Source organism: Lontra canadensis, unplaced genomic scaffold (genome assembly GCF_010015895.1).
Source record: "Lontra canadensis isolate GAN:19392208 unplaced genomic scaffold, GSC_riverotter_1.0 scaffold17, whole genome shotgun sequence".
NCBI classification, from domain to species: Eukaryota; Metazoa; Chordata; class Mammalia; order Carnivora; family Mustelidae; genus Lontra; species Lontra canadensis.
Window position 1 is genome coordinate 13,133,185 of NW_022631011.1, and position 14,548 is coordinate 13,147,732.

General features: G+C 33.7%; 1 protein-coding gene across 5 annotated transcripts in view; it reads left to right on the forward strand.

Annotated features, from left to right (window-relative positions):
- Window positions 1–14,548, forward strand: part of CCDC178 (coiled-coil domain containing 178) — a 427,466-nt gene that overhangs the window by 141,642 nt on the left and 271,276 nt on the right. For all 5 annotated transcript variants that reach the window (XM_032859669.1, XM_032859672.1, XM_032859673.1 and 2 more), the window contains one exon: window positions 8,590–8,773. In XM_032859669.1, the coding sequence (XP_032715560.1) occupies window positions 8,590–8,773 (184 nt within the window). The remainder of the gene's footprint in view (window positions 1–8,589; window positions 8,774–14,548) is intronic.

Genomic DNA, 14,548 nt, shown 5'->3' on the forward strand with positions numbered 1-14,548 from the left:
AATACAACAACAACAACAGCACATCTCTCTTTCTAAAACCCCCAGATGCTTTCAGTGTGGTGGTTTGTCTTTTTTCCTCCGCATGTGAACGGAGCATTTGTGTCTCTGCCCTCTCTGAAGCTATCCCTTTTTGAGATTCAGCATGTCACTTCCTTGGTTCTCCTTTTAACTCTGTTAAGCTATTCTCTCTAGGAATGTTACAGTGGCTCCTTTAGCTCTCCCTGTCACTAATAGATTAGCTCAGAGTTCTAACCACAACCCATTTACATCATTGGGTTGTACAAGTTGGGTTGTACCCAACTTGTACAATATTGGGTTGTACTTACAACCCAAGTACACCATTGGTTTACTTTCAGTTCCAGAAATTTCATTTGCTCTCATTTTCTTAACATATGTCATACTTTACTTTTTAATCTCTATCCACATCTTTATTTCTCCTGATAGTATTATTTTGACTATCTAGCCTCTCTCCTAACATCATATCTTGACACCATTACCCACCAAGTACTATTTTCCGGCATCATCCTATATGCCTCTCTACCTGCTTACAGCCAACATCTTACCAACTTCTTTGAGTACATCTTTTAAATGATGCTTTTCTTTCTGTTTTAATTATCAATGGAAATAAGCATGCCCTATTTGTCTCCTAATTGGAATATTAAAATAGGCTTCCAGCTAATCTGCCTTACTCCAAGTTTGAGTCCTCAGATCCAGCATATACAACATTACCCTTGCAAATTACCTGCAAAGAATGAAATGTTACTTTCAGCATCTTAAAAAAGCTTCAGAGTCTCCCTACAGACTGTAGCATAAAGCCTAAACTCCCAGACTGTTACATTAGGCACTTTAAATCTGTAAATCTTCAGACTTCATGTCCTTTTTCCACTCTTTTCCATGATCTCAGTGTTCTAGCCTATTAAAATGCTAATGTATCCAAACTTATATTGTTTTAAGGTTTAATATTTGTCTGTGGTATTCCTCTGATTGAAATTTCCTTCCTTTTCCTTCCCTTCCACTTTTTCCTCCTTTTCTGGCTTAATATACATATATATAAAGTTGCTCGTTCATACAATAGGTCAAACATTAACTCTTCCTAGGTGCTTTCCCTGTTGGTAACTTGTTTTCCCCTATCCCCAAAACAGGTGGTATTAAGTGCTTCTTTTTAATTTTTTTATTATACCTATGATTGCACCAAGATCTATTATTTTGTGTGTCTTTTTTGCTTCATGAGATTATAAATCGGGAAACTTAGTTTTAATTCATCTTTGTGTCCCAGTCACCTAACATAGCACTTAGTATGCAATCAATGCTCGTAACTATTCATTTAACTAACATCCTCTGATTCCATATACTTTTTGCCCACACTGTGTACTGTTACTGATGGTTTGTTTATGTTTCCTCTCAGCTAAGCGCTTTACTTTTAGGCATTGTCTGCGTTTGTGTGTATCTGTGTGCTTGTCTGTGTTCTTCTCATTACGTGTTAAATAAATCACATAATGAACTAATGAGAGCTGAATATAAGTATTTGTTATCCTTATTTCTTTCTTTGTTTCAGTATCTCTGTGCTCCTATTCTCTCTGTGATACGTTTTTTCTGATGTCACCTGTGATATCTCATTTTTCTCCAAAGTAATATTAATGATTATTTACCCTTTTTATTTGTCTTTCTTTTTCTCATTCTCTTCTATTTCATTAAACCAGATGGCGCTATAATACAGATCCATGCTGTTGATACTTTCTGATTAACAAAAAGTGATTTATTAAATCATTTGTGTATGTTATTCAATATGTACAATTATAGCATATATATTATTCTCAATGTACTTAAGCCTAATATTTATAACAACCTTAATGATGGGTATTATTAAGCAAATTTTACAGATAAGGAAATTGTGTATGAAACCATCCTCCCATATTACATAAAGAACAATTAGAATTTGATTGTGGGTGTATCTGAATCTAAAATTTATGTTCTTTCTCAGAAATACTGCCTCTTTATATCCACTAGGAAACCTTGATTCCTGTCTCTGACATGTTATAGCAAACTATGGACATGATATTTAGTACTTCCAAAAGAAATCAAAAGCCCATTACTTTATTTATTTCTCCATCTCTATTTGCCTATACTTACTGCTTTCTCAAAAGAGTTCTGTTCTTCGTGCTCTTTTCTTTATTTTTTCTTTTTTATTCTTCCATTTACCTGAATCATCTTCCCCTTAATCCCAGCTTATTTTTTCCTTAGGTCTAAAAATAATAATAAAAACTTTTTAAGCAAATCACTGATACTCATACATCTATTAAATGCCCTCATGAAAATTTCCCAGATTTTCACTGATACATATATTCTAAGATTCCACTAGAATACTGTCTCACTACTTGATGTCATTTCCAGCTGTTACACTATTTGAATAAATTACATAATTAATTCAGTGTATGATCTATTGTTCATATATAGCTCATTTTAAAAATGGCAACATTGAAAGATAAATGTCATATTTCTCAATAGACTTTGTCCATGACTGTGTATACAAATATTGGCAAGATGTTTTGTTGATGATAATGAAACATGATTGTTTACCTTTTGTACAATGTATAATTAGTAATTTTGTCTTTCAGATAAGCCAGCATCATTTAGAAATGGACCTTTTACATTTGACTTGTGCAAGCATTTGACTTTGTGCAAGTACCTTAACTTGATTGCTTATTCACATGATAGGCAGGCTTCAGTAACCTAAGTCAAGGAAAATGAACTTAAGATGATTTGAAATTGATTAATTTATATTTAGTTTGCTTGAAGTTAACTGTGTGGTATGAATTTCTGTATAGCCATTTTCTTACTTTCAAGCTCTGTGAAATATCTAGTCCTAATGCTCTACTGTACTTGAAGCAAGACAGTGCCATTGTAACTGCAGTGATCCAAAGATGGGGTTGATAATCAGGGGAAATGAGCAAAAAAGCTATTGAACACCATAAAGACATACTGGTATATTTTATGAAATGTGTTTATCAAGAGTTAACAGGATAGTGATTTATTTATAGAGATAGCAATTAGAATATTATTGAAGTTGTTAAATAGCCTGGAATACTTAGAATGAATCCACAGGGTACTGTGTTTTTCATACTCGCTTAGCTATATTTTACCAGCCTATTAATTTGAGTTACTTCACAGGACTACAGAATATGATTTTTTCAGCATTTTCCAGCACACTTTTCAACGAATGGTCTTAAACTATTTTGCTTTTATTAATTTTTTACTTTTTCAGCTATTGAAAGAGAAAATGCTTTATGCACCATTCAGATTAACTACTCACCAATATTTTAGCCTATTTTAGACATTTTTAAGGAATTAAAATTTTACAAATAAATCACTCTTCCCATTTCTCTTCTCTCTCTCTTTAGAGGCAGTCAGTTTGGTCTGTATTTAGCACATGCAAGAACTTGGATTCTCAATTTTTAGACTTCCACATTCCCAACAGTCTTTTCTTCCATCTCATACCAATCACCTTCTCTTATAGTTTTACCCTTACATCTTATCATTTCCATTAATGGAGTCACCTCCTGGTCTCGATTTTAAGAATCCACCCTCTCACAACAGACACCACTCTTCCCAGCTTACTTACTGTGCTATTACCCTCACTACAACAACTATTTGACACTTCAAGATGAGCAGTCTGTTATTCCTACTAATTTTTTATGTTCCACCTTTCTGTACTTCCTTCTTTTTTTTTTTCAGAATCTAGTTAATATCTGACCAAAATAAGCATTCATTTAAATAACCTTCAAATTTTATTTCAATGACTTGAAAAGCCCTATCGAACTAAAGCAGGATCCCAACAGCTGAGTGTGGCTAAAGTAAAATACAGCTGTGTTAATTAATCTCACCTTGGGTGGATCCTGTTTTGGTGGGCCCTAAAGGACAAGAAGGTGGGATATAAAAAATTAGTAGGGCCCTAAGAGTTAAGAGAACATGTGATCTCTTCATAAAGAATACAAGGTTGTGAATATAGAATTCCCACAACCAATTCAATGCCACTTGAGAAGGATAAATAATGTCAGAAAAAAATAGTCTTGATAAATTTTGATTAAGATACCTTATTTTTACAAACTTTATGAAAAATGTATGACCATTTGAAAATACTGTTAGAGACACTCAAAGAACTTTATAAGGGGTTGGGGTCATTTAGAGGCCCTCATATTTAAGCTTCATTAGTACTGCAGTAAATTTGCTTCTGAGCAAAACTTGAATTCTGTAATTCTCAAGTGACATTCAGCACTACCCAAAAATTTTTAGCCAATTCAGTTTTTCTGAGATATTTCACATCTTATCACTCTTCATTCCTAACACCCACATTGCCTTCACTTTAATGCTAAAAATCTTCTGAAATAACTAATAGTGGACATAGAAGCAATCAAATGAGAATTGCCTCTTACTCTTCGTAGCCTATTTGCATCTGTGTTTACATAACCTGTGTTCCTCTCTATTAATATATAATAACAGAAGCAGCTCTTACATAGGAGTTCCCATCACCCACACACTTGCCAAGTGGATGCCATTTACTCTTTTTTTAAAAAAGATTTTATTTATTTATTTATTTGAGAGAGAGAGAGAGAAAGAGCATGAGCAGGGGTGGGGGTGTGCAGAGGGAGAGGGTGAAGTGATCCCAAGACCTTGGCATCATGCCTGAGCCAAAGGCAAACACTTAACCAACTGAGCCACCCAGGCGCCCCGGATGCCATTTGCTCTTACACATTTAGTGGTCGTCATTATTTCTCTCTACTTTAATAGCATATGAACATTGCATAATATTGCTCATCTCAGAAAAAAATAAAACAAGATAAAATAGAGCCCTACCTCCCAGCCCTTCTGTTCTTTATAGCAAATCCTAAGTGCACATTCCTGTTTCCATGAACTCACATTCCGTTTTCTATTCAATCCATTCAAACAAGATTTCTCAAAGTATCATATCCTAGATCCAAAGTCATTCTTATTCATTTAAAAGTCTTCCATGTTTTTAGTTTTTAAATTAAAGTTTACATCATTTGTTTTTTACCTACCAAATTACATAAATTCCTTATATATTTTGGATATTAATGTCTTATCACATTAGTGGTTATCACATAAATGGTTTGAAGTAGATTTTCTCTCAATAGTTATGTTGACTTTTCAAATTATTGAGGGCTGTTTTTTGGTTTTGTTTCTTTTGTTTGCTGAACAGAAGCTTTTTAATTTGACATAGTCCCACTTGATGTTTTACTTTGTTTACTATGCTTTTGGTGTCATATGTAAAAAGAAAATTTAAAAAAAAAATTGCCAAGACCATTATCAAGGAGAGTCTTCCCTATGTTTCCTCTGGGAGTTTTATAGTGTTAGTTCTTGCATTTAAGTCCTTAATCTATTTCAATTTAATTTTTATAGGTGGCATAAGATAGAGGTCCAACCAATTTCATTCTTTTGAGCGTGGCTGTCCAGTTTTCCTGAAGAAATGATTCTTCCCCCATTGTGTGTTGCTGGCATCCTTGTCAAAAGTTTTTTTCTGGGCTCTTCATTCTGTTTTATTGGTATATGTGTCTGTTTTTTATGCCAGTATCATACTGCTTTGATTACTATAGCTTTATAATATTGTTTGAAATAAGGAAGTATGATACCTCTTGCTTTGTTCTTCTTTTTCCAGATTGCTTTGGCTATTCGGAGCCTTTTGTAGCTTTGTGCAAATGTTAGGATTTTTTTTTTTTCTGTATCTGTGAAAAATGTCCCTGGAATTTTAATAGAGAGTCATTGAATCTCTAGATTGCTTTGGGTAGTGTAGACATTTTAACATTATTAAATATTCCAGTCCATAAGCACAGGTTATCTTTCCATGTCTTTGTCTTCCTCAGTTTCTTTCATCAGTGTCTTATGGGCAGTGTCAGTGTATAGATCTTTCATATCCTTAGTTAAATTTAATCCAACATAGTTTATTATTTTTGACACTATTGTAAATGTGATTGTTTCATTTTTTTCAGATAATTAATTGTTAGTATATAAAAATGCAATGGCTTTTTGTGTATTGACTTTGTATTCTGCAGCTTTACTGAATTTACGTATTAGTTCTAACAGTTTTTTGGTGAAGTTTTTTAGGGTTCTTTCTATATAAGATTATGTCATCTGCAAACAAAATTTTAACTATTCTTTTCTAATTTGGATTACATTTTACTTCTTTTTTTTTAATATTTTATTTATTTATTTGACAGACAGAGATCACAGGTAGGCAGAGAGACAGGCAGAGAGAGAGGAGGAAGCAGGCTCCCTGCTGAGCAGAGAGCCTGATGTGGGGCTCGATCCCAGGACCCTGAGATCATGACCTGAGCCGAAGGCAGAGGCTTTAACCCACTGAGCCACCCAGGCGCCCCTACATTTTACTTCTTTTTCTTGCTTAAATGCTCTACGACTTTCAGTACCATGTTGAAAAGATAATGTAAGTGTGGGCACCTTTGGCTTGTTCCTGATCTTCGAGGAAAAACCTTCAGCTTTTTATACTGAGCATGATATTAACTGTGGGCTTGTCCTATGTGACCTTTATTATGTTGAAATATATTCCCTTTATATACAGTATTTTGAGAGCATTTATCATAAATGGATGTTGAATTTTGTCAAATGCTTTTCTGCTTCTATTGACATAATCATGTTTTTATCCTTAATTCCACTTAAGTGGGGTATTACATTAACTGATTTGCATATTTTAACCATCCTAGCATCCCAGAGATAAAACCCACTTGGTTATTATGTATGATCCTATTAATTTGTTGTTGAATTCAGATTTCTAGGATTTTGCTGAAGATTTCTGCATCTATATTGATCAAGGATATTGGCCTGTAATTTTCTTTTCTTGTAATCTCTTTGTCTGGCTTTGTCTGTTTGCTGGCCTCATTAATTGAGTTCAGAAGCGTTCCCTCTTCTTAAATTTTTTAGAATAGTTTGAGAACAATAGGCATTGATTCTACTTTAAATGGTTGGTAGAATTTACCAGTAAAGCCATAAGGTTGGATCTTTTTTTTTAATTAGGAGTTTTTGAATATTGGTTCAGCTTTCTTATTCATTGGTGATATGTTCTGATTGTCTATTTTTTCATGGTTCAGTCTTGGTAGATTGTGTGTTTTTAAGAATGCGTTTCTTCTGAGGTATCCAATTGTTAGCACATAATTGTTCATAATAGTAGTTTCTCTGATCATTTGTATTTCTATGTTATTAGTAGTAATGTAGCCCTTTAATTTCTGATTTTATTTATTTGAGTTTTCTTTCTCTTTTTAATGTAGTTAAAGGTTCATCAGTTTTTATGTATTTTTTTAAAAACCCATTTTTTTGTTGGTGATCTTTTCTATAGGTTTTAGTTTATTGCACTTGTCTTTGCTGCGGTTGTTGTCAACTTTTCTTCTAACTTTGGGCTTAGTTTGTTCTTACCTTTCTAGTTCTTTGAGATGTAAAGTTAGGTGGTTTGAGATCTGTCTTTTTCTTTAATGTAGGCGCTTACTATTATCAATTTCCCTTTTAGAACTGCTTCTCATATGTTGTGTTTCAATATTTTAAAAAAATTTTTCTTTACCCATTGGTTGAGTTCTTGGTTTCTGGGTCTTTCCTTCCCAATTCTGTAGTGCATTCTAAAAACCTATAGCCTTTATCAGTAAGTTGGTTCTTTAACAAACAAGTACAACTTATCTAAACCCCTCCTGTGATGCAGTGAACCTTGCCCAGGCAACACACACCTTCAGCTAGTTTCTTGCTGATTCTCCTCCACTTTTACTTTGCTTTCCAGTTTTATTTCTATTCTGTAGAGATGGTTACCTTATTGTGAATGTAGCTATGTCTTCTTTGTATTTTCTTCTTATCTTGTATGCCTCAGTGGTATGTTTCTTGAAAAAAGGTGGTACCCAATCTAATGTCTTACTTTTTCCCTCTATTAACTCTTTCTCCTTTGCTATTGGTTTTCTTTTTGTTTGCTTGTTTGTTTTTTAAAGATTTTGTTTATTCACTTGAGAGAGAAAGCATGAATGGCAGGGAGGAGCAGAGGGAGAGGGAGAAGCAGACTTCCTGCTGAACAGGGAGCCCAGTCAACGTAGGGCTTGATCCCAGGACCCTGAGTTCATGACCTTAGCCAAACACAGATGCTTAATCGAGCCACCCAGGTGCCCCTGGTTTTCTTTTTGAAAGTTTTGTTTTAATTACTAGTTTTCTTTTGTTAAGTTTTGTTTCTCCTTTTCATGGACTGCATTTTTCTCATATTTGATTATTCTTAATAGCAATGTTATATGGGATTAAAGGGATGGATTGGAATAGAAGGAATGAATGCTCTGAAAGCTGAGCATTTGCGGTCCCCAAGCCTTTCTTATTGAGATGCTTCTGAGGTTGAGCACAGCTTGACAAGAGTAGCCAACAGGAAAAGTAGGAAAATAAGTATAATTTTGGGTCATATTCTTTGTATTCAAGTATCTGATTATTTTATATTTTTGGCAACATAAAACATGCTATTGTTCCTTTTTTACTATTATTAAGCGTATTTGCCTCAATATATACTCTCGTGGAATAATCATATCGATCTTTTTTTTTTTTTTACAGTATAAAGAAAAAAGCAGAATTGGAGTCTGAAATCCAATCTTTGATGAAACTAAGGTCCAAAAATGAAGAATTTCTTAAACAACTATACAGGGAAGCTTATCAGCTTGGTGCTGTTTTCCACCTAACCAAATTTAAAACAGAGGAATTAGAAGAGAAAATAGCAGAAGTGAGAAGAAAATTCAAGGTTTGTGTCTCTGTGTTCTACTTAGTTGTAAAAAAAAAGGTAATTAACCTCAGTTTTATTGATTTATTGATAGTTTGATTTTAATTTAAGCTATAACAGCCTTTTAAAATAATTACTCCTTCTAATAAATCTGAATAAAATAATTTCTCTTCAGATGCCCAGCATGAATGGAAGAGGAATGGGGCTCCATGTAGCTAATCAACACTTAACATCTGCTTTTTGCTATTACTGACCCTAAACTACCTTAGTTTAGGGTAGAGTGGTTCTTGGCTTAAACTCATCCTGTATATCTAATGTGTAGTTGCTGGGAAGTGCCCTTGCACCTTACTAATATAAGGAAAGGGATTACCAACATCAGGCCTGCAAGTTACTGGATTCCTGAGCACCAAGCAGTGCTTAGTACACCACAGTGTTTCCACAGAAACAACTGGTTGTAGGCCTCAAATCTATCCCTAAGTGAGAAATGTCACGAATAGCCACCCCTGCCATTTGGTATAGACGCTAACAAAGTCAGCTCCCATTTTACCCCACATAAGGGAGCACCTTAACAGGCTACTTCTGTCCATCACACATCATACTCACACTGCTCCCATCCTTGGCATTTACTTATTGAATACTTGTTATCATACAATTATTTATAAAATACGGAATCTGTGTTCTATGTTCAAGCCTTGCAATAGCACTTCATTCAGTGAAGACTTTCTCTTACGCTTTCTAAATTTAGGACACTTAGATTGTCTTCCAATAGATGTTTATATACCTGAGAGACTAGGAATTTGTTCCCATACTGAATCCAGCTGTTTGATGGACTCGGTGTATTGTACCTCTGTTCCTTCCCATGGATTACTCAGTGGGTTTTTTATGCCACATATGTTCCAAAATTAGTATGATAGAAACTATTATAGTAAAAATTAACCTCAAGGTTATTTTAAAAATATAAAGCATCTGGTTTAGCATATATAACATTGTAAATGTTATTTATAATTTTCTTTAATTTTTCATTAGTCTGTGTTTCTCTATGGTGAATAATTAATTATTTTTCCATTGTGGATATCAGTGAAGACATCAACCACTAATTTGGCCACTTAACAATGTTTCTTAATTTTTTCAATTGACAGGAAAGCTTTGTTCACATATTTATCTCATAGCTGTCACAACCTGCCTTCAGTTCTTCAGCTATATGGCTTCACTAGCCTGAGGCACTCTTATATTAAGAAGGATATTATATTGAATTGTTTATTCTTTTCTAAGTTTTCCTGATGCCATAAAATACAATTTATAGGTTGATTACAAATTTGATGTGACTCTACTGTTCTTGCTTTACCAACCTAAGACAAAGTGTAAGTGTCACCTGGTTTTATTCAAGAAAAACTGAAGAAATTGTTAATCAGGTTCTTTCTCTATCCTTTGGTAGCTAAGATAGAGAAAGAGGCAACAGAAAGAAATTATGCATTTTAGGAAACAATTCCCCATTGCTAAACACTTCCACTAATGTCTGAGCTGAACATACAAGGCATTATTTTTCTCTGATGTATACATGTATATCTGTGTCAGAGTCATAATGAATTAAAAATAAATTTCTAGATAGTCCTTAGATAATTCAGGTTTGGAGTAATTTAGGTTTGTTGTTATGCCTTTGTAATGATCCCACTTTCTTCCATTGACTAAGTAATAAAAATCTATATAATTTTCTGAGTCTTGGTATCGTGTTTTTCTTGCAGGCAACTTTGTGTATTTGTTGGTTCTGCCCTTAATTTATGTCTTCTAGAAATTATAGCATTACCACATCTGAGCTAGCCTTGAGAAATAAGCTTTTGAAACCTTAGAAGTAGAACTTTTGAGTTACATTTCCTCTAATTAATGTACCTATACAATGCTCAGTAAGATTTAGGCAGTCTTAGACTAGCAGCAACCCCTGAACAATCAAGATATTTAACAGTTTCTGGAACTTTCCAGCTATTACAGATGACTTGTCCCAGTTTTTTCATACCTTCAATCCCAATAACTGACCTATTCAGGAAAGACACAGTTAGCCAAGTCCCAGGATAAAACTATCCACAGGGATTGGAGATAAATTGGTAAAAGTGTAATACCTATTCAGTTATGGTATTGATGGAATGAACAGAAAATCATTCAGTGTTGTCTGAAGAATGTAATATTGTAACAAGAAAAATCTTCAAATTTTTATCAGATACTAAGTACTTCTCGACATTTAAATAGAAGGCTTCTGTGGAAGCTGCAGGAATTTGGAGAGTTTTTTGTTTGAACATACTAGAGTTTGGTGGAAAAGAAGAACATCAGACCACTCTGGTTCTAGGTTAAAATCATAGTACTAGAATGAAGTGGAAACTTAGTAGAAAAGAAGAAAGAAGTAGAAAGACAGTTTTCTGCAAGGTTACTATAGGCTACTCTTTATACATGTTAATTCAGTGTTCATTATACTGTAAAGGTGTTATTAGTATGTTCATTTTGGGGTGAAATGATTTGCCCAAAGTAGCATAGTGTTTAAGCAGCTGTGTAGAATTCAGGGACAAGTTTTTCTGATGCTGAAGTTGATATAAACTAGTCAGTCAGACACTAGGAGGTATGTACGCCAACCAAAAAAGATTCATTCAGGCTCAAAATTTCAAAATAACCATATTAGGATCACCTTTTAGTCTTTATTTTTTAGGGAATTCTTATGGTCCCCACAAAACTGAAAGAAAATAGAGAGATTCCCCATATACGCCTGACCCCTACACATACATAGCCTCTGCCATTGTCAACATCCCCCATCAGAGTGGGACATTTTTTACCAGGGGTGAACCTACATTAGATAACCATAATTACCTAAAATTTATAGTTTATATCATAGTTCACTCTTGGTGCTGTTGTGTACATGCCTGGATTTTCAACAAATATATAATAATACGTATCCATCATAGTAGTATCATACGGAGTATTTTCACTGCCCTAAAAATCCTTGGTGTTGTACCTGTTCATCCCTTCTCCCACTGATGGCAACTATGGCAACCACTAGTATGTTACTGTCTCCATAGTTTTGCCTTTTCCAAAATATCATATAATTGGAATCATGCAGTATGTAGCCTTGTCAGAATAGATTCTTTTACTAATATGCATTCGAGGTTCCTTCATGTCTCTTCATGGCTTGATAGCTCATTTCTTTTTAGCAGTGAATAGTATGCTATATCTGGATTGCCATAGTTTATTTATACATTCACCTACTGAAGAACATCTTGGTTTCTTCCAAGTTTTGGCAGTTATAAATAAAGCCACTATAAGTATCCATGTACAGGTTTTTATGCAGACATACATTTTCATCTCCTTTGGGTATGAATGAAGGAACATGATTGCTGGATCTTATAATTAGTATATATTTAGTTTTGTAAGAAACTGCCAAAATGTCTTACAAAGTTACTGTACCATTTTGCATTCCTACCAACAATGCGTGAGAGTTCGTTCCTTCATTCCAAATCCTTGCCAATAGTTGATGTTGTCAGTGATTAGGATTTTGGCCATTGTAATAGCCATGTAGTGGTATTTCATAGTTGTCTTAATTTACATTCCCCTGATGACAGATGATGTATAGCATCTTTTCATATGCTTATTTGCCATTCTGTATCTTATTTGGTGAGTTGTAACTTAAGTTCTTTGCCACCACCCCCCCCCTTTTTAAAGTACTCTCTACACCCAACATGGGACTTGAACTCATGGCCCAAAATCAAGAGTCCCATGTTCTACTGACTGAGCCATCTGGGTGCCTCAACATCTTTGACCCCTTTTTTAACATATGGTTTTCTTGCTGTTAAGTTTCAGAGTACCTTGTACATTTTGAATAACAGATCTTTATCAGATTTGTCTTTTGCAAGTACTTACTCCCAGTTTGTGGTTTGTCTTTCATTCTCTTGACTGTGGCTTTCATTGAGCTAAAGATTTTAATTTTAGTGAACCCAGCTTATCGATTATTACTATTGTTTTTTCACAGATCATACCTTTGGTGATGTATCTAAAAAGTTATTGCTGTGTCCAAGATCATCTAGGTATTCTTTTGTTATCTTCTAGGAGTTTTACATTTTTGTAATGTACATTTAGGTTTATGGATCAATTTTGAGTTAACATTTGTATAAAGGTATAAAGTGCATCTAGCTTCATTTCTTTTTGCATATGGATGTCCAGTTGTTCTGACATCATTTGTTGGAAATATTGTCTTTGCTTCATTGTGTTGCCTTTACTGTCTTGTCAAAGATCAATTGATCATATTTCTGTGGGTATATTTGTGGATTCTTTTTTGTTCCAGTGATCTATTTGTCTGTTCTTTTGTCAGTGCTGCCCTGTCCTGAATCATGTAGCGTTATAGTATGTTTTCATGTTGACTGTGTTCATGCTTCTTCCTTTATTCTTTGTCAATATTGTGTTGGCTATTCTGGGCATTTTGCCTCTCCTTATAAATTTTAGAATCACTTTGTCAATATCCACAAAATAACTTGCTAGGATATTGGTAGTGATTGAATTGAATCTACAGATTGTGTTAGGATGAACTGACTTCTTGACAATATTGAGTCTTCCTATGTGTTAACGTAGAATAGTTCCACATTTATCTACTTCTTAAAATTTCATTCATCAGAGTTTTAGAGTTTTGCTTATATAGATCTTATGCATGTATTACTAGATTTAGAGTTAATTATTTCATTTTGGGGGAACTGATATAAATAATCATTGTGTTTTTAATTTATAATTTTACTTGTTCATTGCTAGCATATAGAAAAAAAGAGAAGATTGTTTATTCACAGTATGTCCTGCAACTGTACATAACTGCTTATTATTTTCAGGAGTATTTTTGTTAATTCTTTTGAATTTTTAAATATACAATTATGTCATCTGTGAAAAGCAGATTTATTTATTTCTTCCAAATCTGTATATTTTTTGCTTACTTTTTTAAATCAATGTATTTTCAAAGCTCTCTAGTACAATATTGAAAAGGAATGTTGAAATGAATCATCCTTGCCTGTAACTGATCCTAGTAGGAAAGTTTTAGTTTCTCACCATAAACTTTTATTTTAGCTGTAGATTTTTTGTAAATATCCCATCTCCCCCAACACACGCACATTTTAGCTTATTGAAGATATTATAGTGATTCTGGTCTCACAAAATGAGTTAAGAAGCATCCCTCTGTTTCTGTCCTCTAAAAGAGATTGTAGAGATTTAGTATTATTTCTTCCTTAAATGTTTGATAGAATTTACTGGTATACCCATGTGGGCCTAGTGCTTTCTGTTTTGGATGGTAATTAATTATTAATTTCATTTCTTTAATAGAAGCATATTCAGATATGCTCTTGTATGAGTTTTGACTGGTTATGCCTTTTAAATAATTGTTCCATTTCATCAAGCTTATCTAATTTTTCAAAATAGAGTTTTTCATAGTATTCCTTTACTGTTTTTTTCAATATCCAAGGGATCTGTAGTGATCAGTGCTTTCATTTCTGATATCAGTAATTTGTGTCCTCTCTCTTTTTTTCTTAGTTTATCTGGCTTCAGACTGATCAATTTTATTGATCTTTTCAAAGAACCACATTTTGGTTTCATTGATTTTTTTCCTATGATTTTCTGTTTCCAATTTTATTGAATTCTACTTTTAATTGTTCTTTTCTTTTGCTTAGTTTTGATTTAATTTTCTCTTTTTCCAGTTTTTTAAGGTTGAAATCTAGATTATTGTTGTCATCTGTCTTCTTTTGTAATATATGCATTCAGTGCTGTAAATTTCTCCTTAAGCACTGT